The 20043-nt window shown below is 42.7% G+C and overlaps 1 protein-coding gene across 5 annotated transcripts in view; it reads left to right on the top strand.

Annotated features, from left to right (window-relative positions):
- dock9b (dedicator of cytokinesis 9b) overlaps nt 1-20043 on the top strand; it is a 54164-nt gene that overhangs the window by 10593 nt on the left and 23528 nt on the right. For 2 of the 5 annotated variants that reach the window (XM_071205290.1, XM_034099037.1), the window contains exons 1-4: nt 7310-7889; nt 14475-14591; nt 18082-18171; nt 19533-19615. In XM_071205290.1, coding sequence (XP_071061391.1) covers nt 7728-7889; nt 14475-14591; nt 18082-18171; nt 19533-19615 — 452 coding nt within the window. In that variant the 5' untranslated portion in view covers nt 7310-7727. Of the gene's footprint in view, nt 1-7309; nt 7890-12557; nt 12773-14474; nt 14592-18081; nt 18172-19532; nt 19616-20043 lie in introns of those variants that run through there. The other 3 variants (XM_034099056.1, XM_071205298.1, XM_071205294.1) reach the window with 2 other exon arrangements.

Below are 20043 nucleotides of genomic sequence, written 5' to 3'. Positions count from 1 at the left end.
ACACAGCGTCCAGTGTGCATTTACGCACGTTGGACAGCCTGGAGCGCAGGATTTTTAACCATTCGTACCGCCGCTTGGAACAGCCCTCCAAGTCTGATCTCCTCTGTACCGGACTGTCTGATGAAAGGTGGGATATATTATGGCTTCTGCTTCCACCTGAGGCAAGGAAGTTTGCCCGGGGGCTCAAGAAACCGGGCACCGCCGCAGAGCTGAGGCAGAAGCGTCTACCGAGGCTGTGAGGACGACAGTGTTGATGGTAAGAGAAAAAAACTCCTGCCGTCTGTCATGCACTCACAAGAAGACTGCATGCAGGTGCTTGCAAACTAAGGCGTCTGTAACCAGTCTCTTAATTTATAAGCAGATAACATCATTTATTTAAGACAATTACTATGTATAGTTATGGTGGACACTGTGGTCCATTTTTTTCTGCAGGGTGTCTTTTTGTTACAAACTTTCTCAAAGTAGTTGCCAGGTAACTGAAAATATACACCTCCAGCGCTGGACAACACACACACCACACACACACACACACACACACACACCACAACACACACACACACACACTCACAACACACACACACACACACACACACACACACAGCACACACACACACACACAACACACACACACCACACACACACACACCACCACACACACACACACACACACACCACACACACACACACACACACACACACACACACACACACACACACACACACTTCTTTAATTCATCCTGTCACCTGAACCCCCCAGGTGCAAATTGCAACCAGATATGTTAGACAGAAACAGCTGAGTAATGGCTGCTGTCCTCTCTCCATGGTCCCACTGCGGGCTCACTGATCTTATAATGAAGTCATGAAATGACGCAGACAGTTTAATCTCAGTTATATTGAGACCTGGGGGACATCAAACCCACCTCAACTGTCAAGTTATATTGACATGGTCTGTGTATCCTATATACACACCAATAGCATCGGTTTAAAACAGTGCCAGCACACTTAAGGTGAAGTATAAATTCAGTAGAATGAAACTTTACTAGCTGATATAATGTATGGCTGGGGCTGTGCAGGTTTCTTTCAAAGGCCTGTTGTCACATGACCAGTGTTCAAGAGACCTGTTTAGTGCTAATGAGTTTGTATTGGGCCTGGGCATGGCTCATCATGTTACACTCATACTGTGCATCATTGACTTCTTAGTGCAGTGAAGCAATGGGCTAAGAAGCCAAGTGGAGCAGATGTTATACATTTAGTTGAAAAAAATGACGGGCGTGTCAATATTGCATTGAATTAACTAATGTTTGAACTATTCAAAATATGTTTTGTGCATTTTATATGTTTCTCCAATGTTGTAATGGTTCACTCTGGCTGCTCAAGCCAAAGGATTGTATACAGGAGGTAGATTACCAGTAGCAAATTACCAACATCTCATTATCCTTCACCAGCCTTCCTCCAATGATCAGTGATAATTGTTTTCAATAGGGCTTAACTGGAAGCATTTCTACGAAGACATTTCAGACTAAAAATGTCACTAAAATAAGGCAAAACAGTTGTGATTGGGCCTATTGATCAAATCCCTTGCATTTGCAGGGTGTGCCTATGTTTCAGTTACTCTCATCAAACTCTACACCTCCTATTTGTAACATAGGTTTCCTGTTTTATATTATTTAGTCTCAAAGTCAAGTTGAGTGATGACATAATGGTTTTCAGATGCTTAGTAGCACTACCCATGATAGTAAACACATGGTCCCTTTAAGTTATTGGGGCAACTGTTCATTAAATTCAGACCGTAATTAGCAGAAATCTGTACTTAAAGGTTTAAACTTTGTACTTTCAGATCACAAGGTATGGCATCTGGGTCCCATTATGTGCCTGTATAGTAACTTCTGTGTGAAAGTACTTCTGCTGCTGTCCCTCTATTTTAGACTGTGTACTTATGGTGCAGCTGTTTCCCCTGCCCATTCAACATGGAGACTGACAGGCTGGTATGGTAAAAGCAAATATATATATATATATATATATATATAGTATACTAGACATCAAAGAATTTTGTCAACGGCTCAGATTTCTCGTAGGAAAAAGCAGGTTGGCTGGCCTTGGGTTGAGCTGTGATGCATGAATTGAATCCAAAAGGATGCAGGAAGTATTTTGTCAATGAAGGATATGTTTTCATAGAGTCTCAAGTGTTACTCTTCTTCCAAGTATAGTGGAGCACATTCTATATATTGTGTAATAGTAGACGTTTTATTCAGTTTGAATCCACATTGTATGAAATGGCATAATGGATGTCATATCAGAGCCCTGCGCTGTGTTTAATAATGGGATGAGACCATGGTTTGGTGTCCTGGCTATTTTAAACTTGCCCTCTTTCTCCTCCGTAACTCGTTGTCACACTAAGCACCCTGAGGGACCATCAATTATGAATTCCTGCATATGTGATAAATCATCTCAAATCAAGACTGAGGCCAGATCAGGCAAGTAAGCTGCTGGCCCCGCCATAGTTACTGCAGGCGTGGCTGGCTCGTAGCTACCAACAAAGTGCAGGCTCAGCAGTGGAGCAGTAAAGACGGCCCCTGCAGCTTTAATAATCACTTCCAACCACGGGAAATGCTTGCTTAGGGGTTTTATACGTCTTTATTCCCTCTCCCTGCGTGCTGAATGCGTTTTTAACACGTTTTTTTTCATGCAAAACACACATTTAGAAATGCATACAAACAATAAAATGTTGCCCTATATATATATAAGATCTTTGGCAAACACTTGTTAATACCTAACACGTCTTTGTTCAGCAGGATAATCGACACAACCTTTTTAAATAAACGGTCACATGACTTCACATCACCACCAATAAGCTAAAGGCGGCTAATGTTTGGCGTTACAAATGTCACAAATGTTTTCCACACTACGGGAAATTTCAACTTTTACGCAGAGTGTGTGCCATTTAGGTACTTTTTTTATGGCGTAGAACAAAGTGTACAAATCTTGGAAGCTTGTATTCGCTACCGACCTTATTTTCAGGAATATGTCCAAAAGAACAGTCAAACATTCAATAACAATTGACTTTGAGAATAAGGAAACAAAGTGTCAACATGCTAGGACTCATCCCTGCACCACCCATTTCAGATCTGTAGGTCAAACTGGTATTCCACTAAAGATTGAACTCCACTTCAGGGGATTTATTGTGATTAGAGCATGAAGCAGAGATAATCTGCAGATTTGCAGATGCTTTAGCACTGCTGACCTATATGTGTGTCATGATACGGGACCTGGGATGGAGCAGGGCGTTTGGTCGTCTGCTGGCTTTGTGGTGTCACGAGCTGCGGCCTCTGATAGCTGAGACTAGGGCTTTTCTAGCCGTGTGGTTTCCATGTCTTCTTTATTTAGGCTACCTCATACTCTGTGTCGTTCCCTCCCTTAAATGCTGGCGTAAACATGCACCGCCTTTTGCTTTCATGGCCAGTCTGCCATGTGTGTGTTTGTGTATGTGTCCTGCCTTTGAGCCTTTATTTCTCCTGCAAGAAAACAGCAAGATGTAGCATCACTGTAATACAGAGTTCCTACTTCATGCCATGATTCTGAGATGTTGCCAGTTTCCACCACATTCAGCAAACAAGAATGCTCTGATCAGTGCTTCATAGCCTGCAGACTCACAATGGAAAAGGTCTGTTCTTGTTTGAGTGACACATTGTGTTTATTGGATAGTTGCTACATGTTTGTTCTGCATGGCCTGCAGTGTTCATTTAAGAGAGCGTGTGAGGGAGATTTCAACTTATTGCAACATCTTCTGTGTTTACAGGCTTCTCTTGTTGTTTATTGTAACAATCTGCCTTCATTTTGCAGACACTAACATGTCAGGGTTAGCAGACTGTTTCACAAACTCCAAAAGATATTTTTTAAATAAATGTTTCATTACTGTGGAAAGTAAAGACAGTAAACAACTGCATTGTCGGATCATCTTTTTCATTTGTCCTAAAGACTAGCTGCCAATGTAACTACATGTCTGAAGCACTATGAAAAGTCTCATGATATAATATATAATGATTCCTTTTACTTTATTACTTTAAAAGCTTTGCAGAAGTGTATGCACTTCTTTCGAGGCAACCCTAACTATGCTCAAAGGAAAACACACAGTCTGATTCACACAAACGACTCATTTTCTTTTATTATAAAACGTATTTAAATTTGCTACACAGCCTTTGAAATTGGTAGAGTTCAACGTTGTCTTTAATTTAACCCCATTAACAAAGCAGTTGCTACTTCAATCAGTAGTCTGCAGCCAGGCTTGTCTGCAGAGAAATGGCCAGTGACCATAATGAATTATTCTGACCCAGTTGACACAATTGCACACCCAGTTCTCTGCGTACAAATAGCAATGTCCCATTAGTGTGGAAAACATTTGTGATCCTTTTGGCTACATGAGGATCCTTCCATGTGAAGGTTGGCTGAGATTATAGAATCAGAGTTAACCTAGTTAGATTGCATTGTAAACGAGGCTAAAGCCAGGTCTATTAAGCCAAGAAAAGTATTAAACAAAATCCATGTTCTTTATTTCATTGGGCACAAGGCTCCTGTCCTCTCTTGCAGATTACCTGCAGGCCTTTCATGATGCACTCAATACCCAAATCACACGAGCGTAACCTAGATTCTGCTGCAACGTTCATTATTATTAGCCTACAATTCAAGTCCCTGGTGAAACCATTGGCACATTTGTCAGAGATGAAGAGAATCACAGCACTATTTCAACTAAAAGAACAATAGGAACATGATCTGGGCCACTTATCGATGAACGCGTCACAACTAGTCTCCCTACTGTGGACATGGGCTCCATCAACCTTAGCTTTTCTTATTGTTAAATGCAAATTGTAAACTGTTAACATGCTACCATGCTAAGCTACAATGAACCTCCAGCTGCTAAACATCAACATGTGAGCATTGTCAGTTTGAGCATGTGAGCATATTAAGCTGTAGCTGAAAGCACTACAATGTCTAAGTACAGCCTCACAGAGTCCCTAACACTTTGCATGGTCATTAGAATGAAAAAAAACTTGTGTTAATGCCATGCAATCACTAAAGATCTGCATCCACATGATTTCCCATACATTCAGACTTAAAGCTCTGAGTAGATTAAAACTCTCAGGCCTATTTTTGCACAACAAATCCCAGATTGTTTCCCATGCGCCTTACATCAAACCACTGCAGTGAAACGTGGCTGCCGTGCCGTCTTTGAAAGCATTGCTTTGCTTTACTCTCAGTCACATTACATTAGATGTGTAGAAAGTGAGGTAGATGAAGCAAGAAGTCTTTTTTTCTCCAGTGAGTCATGGTGCTTTAGTGTTGTTGCAGGGTTAGGAGCCGCCTGTGGGGGGCAGCAGAGATGCATGTGTCACCTTTTTCCTTTAAGCTGTGCAGAAAGGAACATGCTGTAAGCATTTAAAAGACAAAGACTTGTGCTTTCTCAGTCCAGTGGAAGGGAAGCATGGTGTGGATGTATTTGTGTGTCAGCATGCACTTATGGCACAGGACTTTCAAAGTGATTAGTCATGGAAATAATGGTCTAATTTAGTAATTCCCCCTATAAATCTGATCACACACTCTGATATATGCAGTTTATGCAGCTTGTGCAATGACGTTGTGTTTTGGCAGAATTATCCCTAATTAGTTTCTTTACTTTCTCTAACATAACAGTGTGTTGTTGCCACGATAACAACCTTAATCTCTCATATATGTCATTAGGAGTTCACCACATTATTAAGTAAATGTATGATCAGGGAGAAATGCTCGAGACTGTTAATTCAATTCAATTCAAAACCTTTATTTATCCAGGTAAAATCCCATTGAGATCGATGATCTCTTTTTCAAGGGAGACCTGCAGAGGTTAAGAGGATTAGAGTATGAGCATCTGAGAAGAGCATTATTATTATTATATCTGCTGACTGAGGCGGATTTCATCTTGCTCCCTGTTTACAACTCATTAATGTGTTTTGTGGGTTCTGATGAAATCATGTTGTGGTCCGGTGCAATCTGTGGTCGCCACAGTTTGCTGATGTCTGTGAGAAAAGGTCACTGGGTGCATTATGGGGTGCAGTTTGGATTTCATTAGATGAATGCGTCCTCTAAGCACAGGCCTAATGTAATGACATTGTTCAAAGAATGCTGTTGAGGCTTTTTTAATGAGCATCAAACCACTGCAATGAAACAAACTAGCTCGAAGGGGCGCTCCACCAATTATGATTATTTATTACTATCTATATGAAGATGATATGAGGCTATTTTATTTGGACTTTTACTCTATTAGTTTGTGCTGGGTGTTTTTTCTTATGGTAGAAACCAAGTTGTATATTTTACATTACACTATATTTTACACTTCTCAATCTAAGGCACTGTTTGCATTTTTAGTTTAGCTTAAGCCAAAATGATTTAAATAATGCATATTTTAAAAGTAAAAATTATATTTAAACTACTTGAAAATGCACTGCAGTTAAGAATTAATCCATGTTCTTTTAAAAGTAAATTATTACATTTATAAAAATAATTGTGACCTTCATTCTGACCAAAAATAATTCTTATTTTGGAAATACCATCATCAAGCTTAAAGTTCTTGAAATTATTCCACTGCAACATTTCAGCATATACCGTATAAAGCATGCACCTTTGTCTGATTGCTATTAATGGTCCCTATACAATCCCTTCAAATACTGCTTCCTCTTTCTTGCTTTTTCAAATGATTTTCCTTCTGACCAATTCGCTGCGTCATGCACTTAGAAGTAGGTGAAAGTGTCTGATGAAATATTTACGCCAGCAGCCGCAGAGAAGCTGAAGTTAATTCTGAGAATTGTTTATATGTGCATTTAAATGAGCCTTACATAAAGAAGCCTGTATTCCTCCAGCTAACACCAAGAAGGATGTGAGGATGCTGTGATGTCAATGAGATGATTTGCAGAGGGTTGCCAGGTTTGTCCTATGACGCATCATGCTTAATAGATCAGTCGGACCAAGTGTTAATGGCTGTGAGCCTGGCACCGCGGGACAAGGGAAGTTAAATCATTCCTACGTCTTGGAGGGCATGTAAATGACATCAGAACGATGACTACATCGCTTGTAATTTAATGGAAGAAGGGGGGAAAGGCAGAGAGTAAAACATTGTCTGCTGCCGCCACTGTGTGTGTGTGTGTGTGTGTGTGTGTGTGTGTGTGTGTGTGTGTGAGTGTGTGAGTCTGTGTGTTAACCGGCTGCTTTTACCGTTGACAAAGCATGCGGAGAGAGAGAAATGACTAAGCTGCGAGCGCGAGGGAGGGAGAGAGCCCGCTGGGAGGAGAGGAGAAGGGAAGGTGACAGGCAGTGATGGAGAGAGATGGCAAGGGAGAGAAAGCAAAGCAGTGAGGAGAAGCGAGAGGGAGAGAGCGAAGTGAGCGCGCCTGTGCATCCTCATCCTCGAGCAGAAGAAGGAGGAAGGAAGAGGAAGCGGAGAGTCTACGCCCTGCTCCGTCTGAATGAGCAGCTTCTCTCCTCCATCCCCGCTGAGCTGCACACAGGAGGATAGGACTTCCTTGGGCTGGGATTTGCTTTGGAAGATTGTGTTTTCAAGCAGAGTGACTTTTCAGTACACCTGTAAGATGCCTTTCTGTGGGAGAGGTCAAGGTTGAGAAATACTTGGAAATTAAGGCGGAGAGTTTCGAAATCAGGCTCATTTTTCCCCTGCATGGTGTTGGCAAGTGTTTGGTGGCACCATGGGATGCACCACCAGCGTGGTTCTGTTGGAGGGGCTGCGCTCCATCCTTGAGAGGAACTGTGTCTACATCAAGGGGGCGGTGGTGCTGGGGGCTCTGGAGGAGGAAGAGGAAGCACTGAGTCTGAGAGGATCTCAACTCTTGTTTCCCAACAATGCTCTGGTAAACCTGCTTTGAAATATTACTCATGTGGGTCATTTTCAGTCATTTTCCACTTTTTTCCAATTTAAAAAGATACAAAGAATTGTTCTCCACTTGCTAGAGTTATAGTAGTTTCTATTGCGTATCTAACACATATACTATTATGTCTTTCTTGAGGTAAAAAATGAATAATTTACCAATAGACTCGAGAGTCGTCGGATTAAACATGAGTTGCTGCAAAGACCAGCGGAATCTTGGCTAATAATCCCCCTAATAGACTCCCCTGAGGAACTCGACACACAATTACTGGTGCATCACATCAAAAGCTCAACACTGGGCTGCGATGAGATATACGATAAGTCTCAGGATTAGTTTTTTCCATAGTCAGTTGCCATATTGTCTCCCACCCGGATTTATGCTCTGCTAATTTAAGCCACTTCCCCTCAAGTTAGCTCCATTAGCGCACGGCCTGCCCTGTGTTAAATCAAAGGGAATGAATGGACAATCATTAGCGAGGGGGTGAAGTCAAAGGACGTTCACTGTAAACCATCATCACTTTTGGATGCAGGGTCCCCTCTAACCTTCTCTTGAAGACAACAATTAAATTCTGCACCAATTCCATTCTCCAAATTATAGTTCAGCTGGAAAACAAAATAAGTTTTCAGAGCAGTGCCTTGGACTCACAAGCAAAATGTAGCTTTTGACATTTTAGTTTTGACATTTAGCATGCTGGTCTTGTTCCAACTATGGATTATTAGTTTGTAAACATACAAGGAGAAGACTGAATTAATATACATGCTCTATGGACTAATCCCATGCAGGGACTTTCTGCGCTTCAGTAGAAGTTGCCGTACCGAACTCTCTGCACCTCAGAGAGCTCTGACATCATAGAGAGTGGAACTCCCCTCTCTCGTATCATATTTAACTCGTCCCACATGTTTTCCGCTGCACTACCTGGAGCTACAGTAATATGATGTTGACCACAAGATAGAGCGGCTCTTTGCTTCTTTGATTGTGATAGGCAATGGTGTTGACAAATGAGGGTGTGTGTGTGTGTGTTTGTCAGTGTGAGGGGGACGTTTCACCTCTTTTCAGGCAACACCCTCACACTTTCTCTCCCCAGGGTGCCTGGAGTAATGGTCGGCTCCCAAACATTACGTCAACCTGCCCTTATGCAATTCTCAATAGACTTGTGTGACGCTCTACGTCTGGGGCGTTGTGCGTGTGCGTGTGTGCGTGTGTGCGTGTGTGTGTGTGTGCGTGTGTGTGTGTGCCTCTTGGGAAGGGTGTGGAAGGCTCACATGTCCTAATGGGTTCAAGCTGTGTAAAAACAAACGGACGCCATCCTAGTCATTCACTCTCTCTCTCTCTCTCTCTCTCTCTCTCTCTTCTTTTTTGTATTTTTATGTCATGCTCTTACGCAGATGGTCGAGTAAACTAATTTGCACTCCCATCATACACAGACCCTGGAGCTATCGCTGGCGTAGAACCAGCGATAGCTCCAGGACGCGTGATGGCATGAGCTGCAGAGATGTGGGTGAATGAAGAAGGGTGACCTCAGTGCAGCCTGGGTCTTTGACAAGAGGCTGATTATCACGCTGAGCTGGTGACGCTGTCACTGAGGCCTGGGCAGGAAGGCAGGGACGCAGTACAGTCAGCAGATCTCTACACACTCAGGCCAGAGGAAAGTCAAATCACAGAGCTGCATTCCATTTGCTTTAAATACTTCACCCCCAAAATACCCTTTCGGACACACTGAGTTTGCCCATTTTGTTTAATCTCTCAGTCCGATCTAGGAAATGAGTTTGGAAGAAGGAGCATGTTTGTTTGGAATTTTGACTAGTCTGCAAAATGTCTTGAGGGACAAGTAGCAGATGCCAAGACGCTCAACAGAATGATTACGAAGGTCTTTTAGTCCCCCAGCTATAACACTTTTGAATGATATTGAAATATTCAGTGGAATCTCATACCACATACCTTCTCATCATATTGCTGCTTGGGCTGATGCCCCTCTTGCGTAGTATCTTAACGCATAAAGTGTGTGCGTGGTAACAAGTGTTTAAAGTTGTTAGACAGTCGCAGTTAGTTTTGGGCAAAAAAACGACATGGTTAAGGTTAAAAAAAGATCTCCCTTTAGGTTAAAATAACTACTTTTGTTAAGCTAGTCTGTAGCTTACATACACTACGCTATGGTTCTGCTGCTCCATCCATGACGGTTATTCCTGTGGCTCTTAAATTCTGTTCCACCTCACCTCACCAAGTGAACCAACCTTATTTTACAGCTTCCCGTATTTTAAAATAACTTATATCTCTGAATGGTACATTTCAGCGAGTCCCTTTGAAGCGAGTACAGTTAAAACAAGTTATGCAAATGATGCTCTGTGCCTCACACATCAGAGAGCCCTGCTGTAAAACTCACACACTGGCATACACACACACACACACACACACACACACACACACACACACACACACACACACACACACACACACACACACACACACACACACACACACACACACACACACACACACACACACACACACACACACACACACACACACACACACACACACACACACACACACACACACACACACACACACACACACACACACACACACACACACACACACACACACACACACACCCTTGCCCGCCTTTGTGCTACATTTTGTTAGGAGGGATGGCGCTGAAACTGCACCAGAGACAACGGCCTTTGAAGTCTTCCTGACCCGTGGCATGTCATCCCCTCTTTCTGACATCCCACCTCTCCCCCTTCTCACCCTGACTGCACAGAGCCCCAACTTCTCGTGCATGAGTTATTACCCATGCTTGTGTAGTCAGAAAGATTCAGTGGCTTGTAAACAGCGCTGTGGTTTGGGAGTTGTGTCTAACGCAGCATAAGAGAGTCAGGATTTGCATAGATTTACCCTCAGTAATTCCTTATTAAAAACTCTAAATGTCATCATTCTGAAATACTCTCTCTGATAGAAAACAGCTGAGCCACGGCGCCTCAAAGATTAAAGGATAGGGATCGTCCTCGGAGAGAACGCTGACTGCATGGAGAAACAAGGGGCAAGTCACCCCGTTCCCGAAGCAGCAGGCGAGTGTGTGTAGAGCCGGATAAAGGGGGAGAGTGTTTGAACTGACCCTGCTGTGAGTGCCCGCTGCAGCGGATACACCGAGCTGCAGTTCAAAGCTGAACAAAATATCAACGGGGAGTAGAACTTTATGAACACAGATTGAGTGTCTAAAAGCTGTTGCTGCTGCTTATGACAGTTATTTTTAGAAATGTCAACAGTGTCGCAGTTTTTCAATCCAATGTAGGATCCACAACTGTTTGAGGTAACGTAGAGGATCGTTCTGTTCTGACATATAATCATAAACGACTTTAAGAGCACTCGGCCAAGGCTTTTTCCATAAGTGAAAAATAATGCATGTATCTTTTTTCAATTCAAGCCAAAGCATTGTGCATTCTTTTTTAGTAACAGTACAATATTCACATTTTCACTTTAACTATCATTTATTTTAAAGTATGCAGGCTGCAACATTTTTACATCCCCTTTTAATGCAGTTCGATTTGTGTGCTTTAATTCCCTATACTTTATCTGCTGACACGCATACCTATACCGACATATCTGATATGACCTAATATCGACAGGCCCCTCCCTTTAATCCTCTCTAAAATAGAGCTCATGGGCTAATACAGCCACACACATCGAGTACATCAGCAGTAATACTCTACTTATAATCCGTTGTCAGAGCTTCACTAGCCAAAGATCACTAGCATCATCCTCACAGATGTATGAAGCAAACTTGCTCAGTGGCGCATGAAGCCATCGAAGTTCACGCTTTAGGTATTCAATTACCAAAATCCTTTCACATCTGTGGGAATATAGAGAAAGTGCAGTAGCCTTTCCTTTAAGCCTATCTCTCAGTCGCATTGTTTTGGCCCATTCAAATGAAAGGCAGCACAGACATAACTCTGGATTCAGATATAAGTTAGAACTTTTAGTACCTAATTATTAAATGAAGTTCGTTCTTGCAAGCTGAAATAAGAATTTACAGATCTTTTTCCCAGTGTAAGTCAATGGGAAAAAGTCTTATTTGGCAAATGGCATCACAAGATGGGTCGGGAAGTTGTACTTTTTTGATGTGGCCACTAAAATAATTGGCTTTAAACCTCTGTGCTGTGTCTGGGGACCTGAGTCAGCATCAATCGGAGCTTTAAAAAAAACAAAACTTATATTGAGTAATAGTATTTTTGGTGCCCTATTATTATTGACATTTATTTTGTTAGTAGCCTTAATGTCCAGAATATTACACTCTAATTTATAGGCTGCAATTTAAAATGTTACAAAACGTTTTGTCATACATTCTTTTCTTTCAGCGTTGTCTTTTTTCCGACACACACCAACGCACACACTCATGCAGGTGAACACATGACAACATTATCTCAGGGCCTCTTCTAAGTTTTTAATGGGGGAGTGGTCCATTCCTCCTCCCCACCTCCTCACACATACTGTATATGAACACACACTCCTATCCACACACACTCTTGCAGCTGCACAGCTGTGAGGGTGGGAGGGGCCCTTCCCTTCTGATGAGAGACAGAGGGGAGAGAGGGAGAGGGAGGCAGGGCCATTGTGATTGAGTACAGAGGGAATCTGACTGGACATAGACAGAGCTCTCTCCACCTTCACACACTGCGGGCAGCTCAGTGCCATGGCAGTGTGTGTGCAGTGAGTTCACACCTGTTGACATGCAGGCAGGATTAACCACCATGCAGGGCCGGGCCGGCAAAGCCCCCAAAAGGGAGATGGTGATAGAGTCTCCACAGCAGTACAGGAGCCTGGCTGAGATAGAGGCAGAGGTGGAGGCTGGGTCACAGGTGGTGGCGGTAAGTGTGCCATCTTTTACCTAGGAGTCAATCATATTTCAAATCCTCTCTCGTTCTAGTAGTTGTAAGTAGAACCCTTTGTTTAAAAAAAGTTTTTTTATCTCTACGATCCAGTCTCAAGAGCAACTTTGAAGATTTTTTAAAAGGGGGGAGACGGAAATGGGAAATAGCAGCTTCAGGGCACACCTCCCCAGGGGGTTAAATGTTGATATTTCTTTAGGAAATGGAGCACTTGTGGCTCTCTTTGTTCATTAATGTTTCCTGTGCTTCAGAGTCAGGCAAGTTGGCTGCAAAGTTGGTGAAAAGATAAAGAGGCAGGTTGACATACTTTTATTTAATTACCTCTTAAAGGTATAGACATTTCATAGTTGGACTAGCGTTAGTGAGACTATTGTTAACTGTAAAGATGCTTCTTTTTGCACAATTCCCTAAATTCAGATTATTTTTGATAATCAAATCAAGATTATTCTACATTTCCCTTACACAGTGATAGAGTATTATTACATTGAACGTATGTGAGCTTAAAAAGCCTAATAAGAGCCTTTAAATCAAACTTGATGACACATCTTTGTCTTTAATATTCATGCGAGATAATTACTGTCACAATTCACAGCTGCTCGTTGTTATCTTCCGTCTGAATGGAAATGATCCAGTTGGAAATCAGGACCAACGATTTTCTGCTGATCAGATGATGTTGTGCATCCGAGAGATATGGAGGGATATTTTCATTACGTCATCGGGAGGATTGGTTGGGGCGAATCAGGATGTAAATCTATGGTCAGACTGTTTAATTGGTCTCAGTGTGTTATGTGTTCATTGGATCCACACTAAGGGGCTAATCCAAATAATGTGGATCACATCCACGCCCAGCTGCCTCAGGAATGATTAGATGAATGTACAGTAAGGTGACAACTTTTGGTTACATTTGTCAAGTGGATTGTTTACTTCCAAATGTTCTGTTTCATACTGTCTTAGGGCTTAAAGCACGCCAATGCAGCCTCACAGAGCAGTATTAGTAAGCTAATTTATATGTCTTGTTATGCAGACACAACCACACGTGTTAATCATATGTGAACAATGATTTTTTAATATCACAGTCAGGCTTATTGAGGGAGGACATGCTGGAGGAATCCCTCGGGGGGTGTTTTCTCTGGAATGTTAGATCTGACGTCTGCAGTGCCGGGGGAGTTTAATCTTGGCTAGATCATGAACAATGCTCCTTAATCTTACCGCCATAATGTAGCATAAGGATTTACTATGGAATGAAGGATCTCATTTGGACTGTATATCTTCCTGCTGTGAGTTAATGCCTCAGAGAACAGATTTGTAGAGTTGCAATGACTACTTCTTACTTCTCCAGTTCAAGTATTGAACGTGAGCTCATGACACTGTGACTGGTACAATGGCACACACAGACTCTCACTCATGCATCCGTCCCTCGCTTCTCTCAACTAGCATCTCCTCTTCTGTTAACTCACATGCATGTGTGTCTCTGTGCCAACGCCTGCTGCTTTACAGCCACTAACTCTGTTGAAAGACAATAGCAACTTGTTTTCCAGACAGCGTGAATACCCTGGATTTGTAACTCATGCCACGCAATGATACTCTGATTAACATTAGCATTGGTCAACAAATCCACAAGTATTTCCAAAGTCTACCTTGCCATATGCTGCTAATCCACTGCTGTAATCCTCTCTTATAGGTAAAGCCGAAGATCATTGAGCCCCTGGACTATGAGAATGTGATCCTGCAGAGGAAGACCCAGATCATCAGTGATGTCCTGCGGGACATGCTGCAGTTCCCCACAGACGACTTCCAGGTAAGACGAGGAGAGAATTATTTATTGAGCCCTGGAGGTACATTGTAGTTTAGCTTGTTCCCTCTCACAGGTCAAACTCGGTGGCAGAGCAGTGACCTTTAAATGTGGTATTTATTAAGACTGCACTTATGCAGAAGTTTGAAATAGCTAGAGACAATTACGCAACGGGCAGGCACGTCCAGCTGGGAAGAGACCGAGGGGTAGACCTAGGACCAGGTAGAGGGATTATATCTCTTCGCTGGCCTGGGAGCGCCTTGGGACCCCCAGTCAGAGCTGGTTGATGTCGCCAGGGAAAGGAAAGTTTGGGGCTCTCTGCTGGAACTGCTGGAACTGCTACCCCCGCGACCCGACCACGGATAAGCGGGAGAAGATGGATGGAATTACGCAACCCACAAGAAACTTTTTAGATGGCTTTCTAGTTTTTTGTCCACATTTTTAACATAAAGTCAACACCTCGCTGTGATTAGTAGCACCAAAGAGGTAGCAAAAGCAATTGCCATGATATTCAGTTTTGTTGTTGTAATACTCACGTTGGCCACATGAGACTGAAGTGCATCACTACCCCCTGTGGAGAAGTCACTCTTGTTACAATAGTCTCTCCTTCACGTTGTGTTCCCAGGAAGTAAACCGAATAAGAAGATAGAATGTGTGTCATGTGACTTGTTAGACAACCCAAGTTGTTTAAGTTCCTCTTCACTGCGCCTCACTTGTGTCTTTAAGGAAATCATCTCACGAGGATATGAAATAGTTATGACATTACTTGGTGAACCCGTATTTTAAATCGGCTACATTTTGGCTCTTGTAAACATTTACACGCTACATGGATCTGCTGTTCAAAGGGGCTCAGAGACTGTGTCCACATTACATCAGCGTAGTGCTGGGATGGATCTCAGCGGGGTCCACTCCCTGTTAGAGAGAGAATGAGGAAACAGGGACGGACCCACGCTGTAATCCTTGGTATTCCTCAAGTCTCCTGAAAAAATATTGCAACTAATCATCACACATATTCCTTGTTCAGAGCCAACTATATCTAACTCACAAGTATTGGTGTGTATCAAAGCCTGTGGAAATAAGGCTATAGAGCTCATTGTTTTTAACATATATATATATATATATATATATAATTAAGGCGACAAAGCAAAAGAATGTGAGAGGTTTAAAGAAATAACAGAATATGTGGTGGGAAACAGTCATGATGAGTGGTTTTCATTACAGGGCTGTCTGCAGAACACAGCCATTAGGAACTGCCCTGTGTGCGTGCGTGCGTTTGTGTGAGTGTGTGTGTGTGCGTGCGTGCATGCATGCATGCGTGTATGGTCCGGTCCGATCCAGTCCATCCATCTGTCTAACCTGCCATATGTTTTACATCAGTGGGCTCAGAAAGGAGTAGGGGGGGAGCCCGCCAGACATATGGGTCTTGCATATGCACATGCGCTGCACACACACACACACACACACACACACACACACACACACACACACACACACACACACACACACACACACACACACACACACACACACACACACACACACACACACACACACACACACACACACACACACACACACACACACACACACACACACACACACACACACACACACACACACACACACACACACACACACACACACACACACACACACACACACACACACACACACACACACACACACACCTAGATACACACTTACTGGGCAGGCAGGAGAGAAGCTCTATGTAGAAGGAGGTAAGTGTTGGGATGTGGTTCAACTTACCCTGCATAAGCATTCATGTACAGGAGATATTATATGTGTAACTCGAACGGAAAAGACACAAACGGCCTTCTGTAAATGACATTTATATATCATATATGTATAACTCTTCATCTTCTCTCTCTTTCTTTTGTTCTCTTTCACTCTATTCAGTTTACATTTCATATTTAAAAAGTCAGTCCATATTTCACATGTACATGTAGTAGCGTCAAAAAATGGATCCGTGGATTAGAGTGGTCAAGCAATAATGACATTTCTCTACTGCACCAGGGTATTCCATTTATGGATCATGCACATATGTACGGATTAAAAGTAGACACAGTCACTTTCATCTTTCAAAGTGGAAAGAGGACTTCAGAAGACTCACTCCTCTTGCCCGTCCCCAAGCACTTTGCCCAGATATCCTTGCTAGAGATTTTAATTCCTGCCCTGCAATGTCACTGCCTGTGGGAACATGCTCCTCTGGCCCAGTGGAAGACATCAAAGCTCCGGTTTAATGACTGGGAAAGGAATGCTGTTAATTGGCAGCCAGCAGTTCTTGCTAACAGTTGATAGACAGGGCTGCACTTTGGTCAAAGTCTCCCGTGAGTGACTGATCAAACATTCAGGCTGTGTGTTGAAGTGTTTGTTTTCAGTGCGATGGAACAAGTACAGGCTGGGAAATAGGCTGTGAAGCTCATGCGAGTGCAGCTAAAGTGTCTATGAAGTGTCAAACTGTGCTCTACTGCAGTATGCTAATTGGTCATTCACCCTAAAATTAAAATGAAGCACTAATACTTACTCACCCATGAGTTTTTATGGTTACCAACTTGGCGTCCGAGCCCCCACATTAGATTTGTTACAGCTCTTGTAGCCAAACCCCTGCATTGTGTTCCTGAATAACCAATATCTACCTTACTCCAGATATTTTTAACATATTTCCTAACTGAAAAACTGGGTCTGGGCTACTGACAAGTCTCTGAAAGCTTTTGTTGGAGTGAAAGGGACACATGAGTGCATGTGTATATGCTTGAAAAGGAGATTTATGACAAAACTAGGTCATTGTGCCACTGTTTCCGACTCATCTCAGTGGGTTGAGTAGAAAAGCAGTACACTAAGTGGGAGCAAGACATGCCAGCCAACAGTCTTGATGCCCTGGGCGCCTCTTGCAGCTCAGCTATGGATCCCCGCTCTCCTCTCTGGCTGTGTCTGTCCAATAAGGCTAGCAGGATGAATAATGAAGAGTGGAATAATACAGGCTGCAGAACACTCCCTGCAGTACTGCTTATTTTTTACTTTGAGCAACTCGAAAGAATAAAAATACCCTCTCCTTTCATCTCCTCTTTTAATTAATCATTTGATTAATGATTAATAATATGATTAGACAATATTTTGTATCTTTAGATTTGAAATTGAGACCCAAAATGTGTAACTATTCCATTAAATGTAAGCTTGGACAATCAGAGCTAACAATCTGAATGTTTTGCCATCCAGACGAATGAGAACGAATCAGAGAGGCATGGTACTGTAAGTGGCATTTCTCTGCTGAAGTGTCCTTGAGCAGAGGCTTGATATTTCACCCTCCTTTGAAGGAAAACACAAATAGTCACGAGAGGCAGTAAAACTCAACACCAAACAAACACCCCAAGCAGGAAATGAATTTGCTCTTCTGTATAAACAGCAGCAGGATGTGTCTGTGTGCCAGCGTCTTTTATCGGTCTGTTTTCATACCTGCTTCTCCGTCTCTCCTCAGATCTCCACCCTGAAGCGCCAAGGCAGGACTCTGTTCTCCACCGTGCCAGAGACTGCCGAGAAAGAAGCTCACTCACTGTTTGTCCAAGAGGTAAAACTAATACATACCTGGACGTAAGCCTGCTTTGTCCGTTCTTTATCCCTCGGCCAAATCCTCGCCCTCTCTGTCGTGACTGAAGCCCGGCTCTATCCTTTTGTTTGGAGCAAAGCCATGTTTTCTCTTCTTTCCCTCAAACACAGGTGCTTCACCTCTGTCCAGATAACGCAACTGGCTCTCACAGCCCGAATCAGATGCTGGAGCTGACTCCAGCAAACGATTCATTCTGATGTGTTTACGGTGCACTGATAAAGCAGATTACATTTCAGAGGTAGCTAGCGAAACAGAGAAGTGTTCACATGATTTAGAGACAAGGGGAAACTGATACTATGCATGTCTAAATTGTTTCTGTTAGCCTTTAAATGAACTTCATTAACAGGATTTGTGTTGCCCGCCCTCACATGTTTTCGGCTACAGATGGAGTCCACAGTTCAGTGGAGGTGCATGTCATGTTGTTTCAGTGTGCTGGGGTTGGTCGGGTCCTGATAGATAGGGGATAGTCCCCCGTGGCTGCAGCCAGGTATTACATCATAACTACATCTGGAGTTGCTGTGAGGCCTCATGCAGATGGACTGTTTTCTGGATGAATGTTTCCACTTCATATTGACCCTTTGCCTCAGTCAACATGTTTATTATATAAATTCGCAGAATTGATGAGCACATATTGGACTAGAAATACACTTCTAGAGCAAAGACCTACGCCAGAGGACAACGACGCAATCACATGCCCGAGTTGGGAGGTTCGACATGGGTGTGTTCATGAGCTCCACACCATCATGTAGAAACGACTTAAGCGCTTGAAAGAAGATGTGTTCTAGGCCCATCTTATTGCCCATTGCTACCCTATTGCGTGACACATAAAGTGGAGGAAAACGACTCGGTTGAGCCAGAGGACGTGGACCATTTTTTCAGACATTCCTAGTTGTTTTTGAGCTAATGAGCTGTCTGAGCTTGTAGTTATTTGTCACTATTCGTCGGCAAAAATGGCATGACATGTTATTAGTTTTTGTCTACAAAGTGTATTTTCTGTCTTAATTGTCTGCTGTTTACTCAAAGATGTTTAATCCAGTCCAAAAACTCATATGTCTGTAATTTGTACTGCCCTTATTTACACTGCCCTTAAGGTGGATTTAATGCATTGGAGTAGTATTACCATAATTGAATCTGCTACTTGTCAAGTCTACCTTAAAAGCAACAGTCCAACTGAGTCCGTTCTCACTAAAAAGTTGTTGATGGAAATGTAATTTCCCCAGGATGTTTAAGAAACCTGAGCCTTCCCCTGTCTGGACCCTGCATGTTAGTACGGGTCTTAATTTGCTCTGTTGAAATGACCTTTTTACTTTGTGTCTCTACAGTGTATCAAAACCTACAAGTCTGACTGGCATGTGGTCAACTACAAGTATGAGGAGTATTCTGGAGACTTCCGCCAGCTCCCAAAGTGAGTGTGTTGGCTGCAGCTTTACCTATACATACTATAGAACAGGTACAGCACAGAAAATCTGTTTCACAGATGTTGAGTTGCATTGTGGGACATGTGGGATCCAGTGTTGTAATTTCTCGACCAACCCAGCTCCATTTGAGAAATAAAACACCTTTAAATTCAATAAATGAAATATATTTCACCTTCAGTTGATTGAAGGTGAACATTGATTTATATACAGACCACATTCTGTTGTTTTCTCTATTGCTTTAAATTCATAAATGCATGTGTTGTTTAGTTAATAGTTTGCTTTAGCCATCACACTGCACACAATGCTGAAAAAGCCCTCTCAGGTATGGTGCAAATCTGTTTTGGTCCAGTGACACTGCCCTTTGTTTACAGCCCAGTGGATGTTTTAGAGAGAAACACGGAAACATGTTTCTTGG

This window comes from Pseudochaenichthys georgianus, chromosome 2 (genome assembly GCF_902827115.2).
Source record: "Pseudochaenichthys georgianus chromosome 2, fPseGeo1.2, whole genome shotgun sequence".
NCBI classification, from domain to species: Eukaryota; Metazoa; Chordata; class Actinopteri; order Perciformes; family Channichthyidae; genus Pseudochaenichthys; species Pseudochaenichthys georgianus.
The sequence above is the reverse complement of the archived record's forward strand: the minus strand, read 5'-3'. Positions and strand labels throughout refer to the sequence as shown.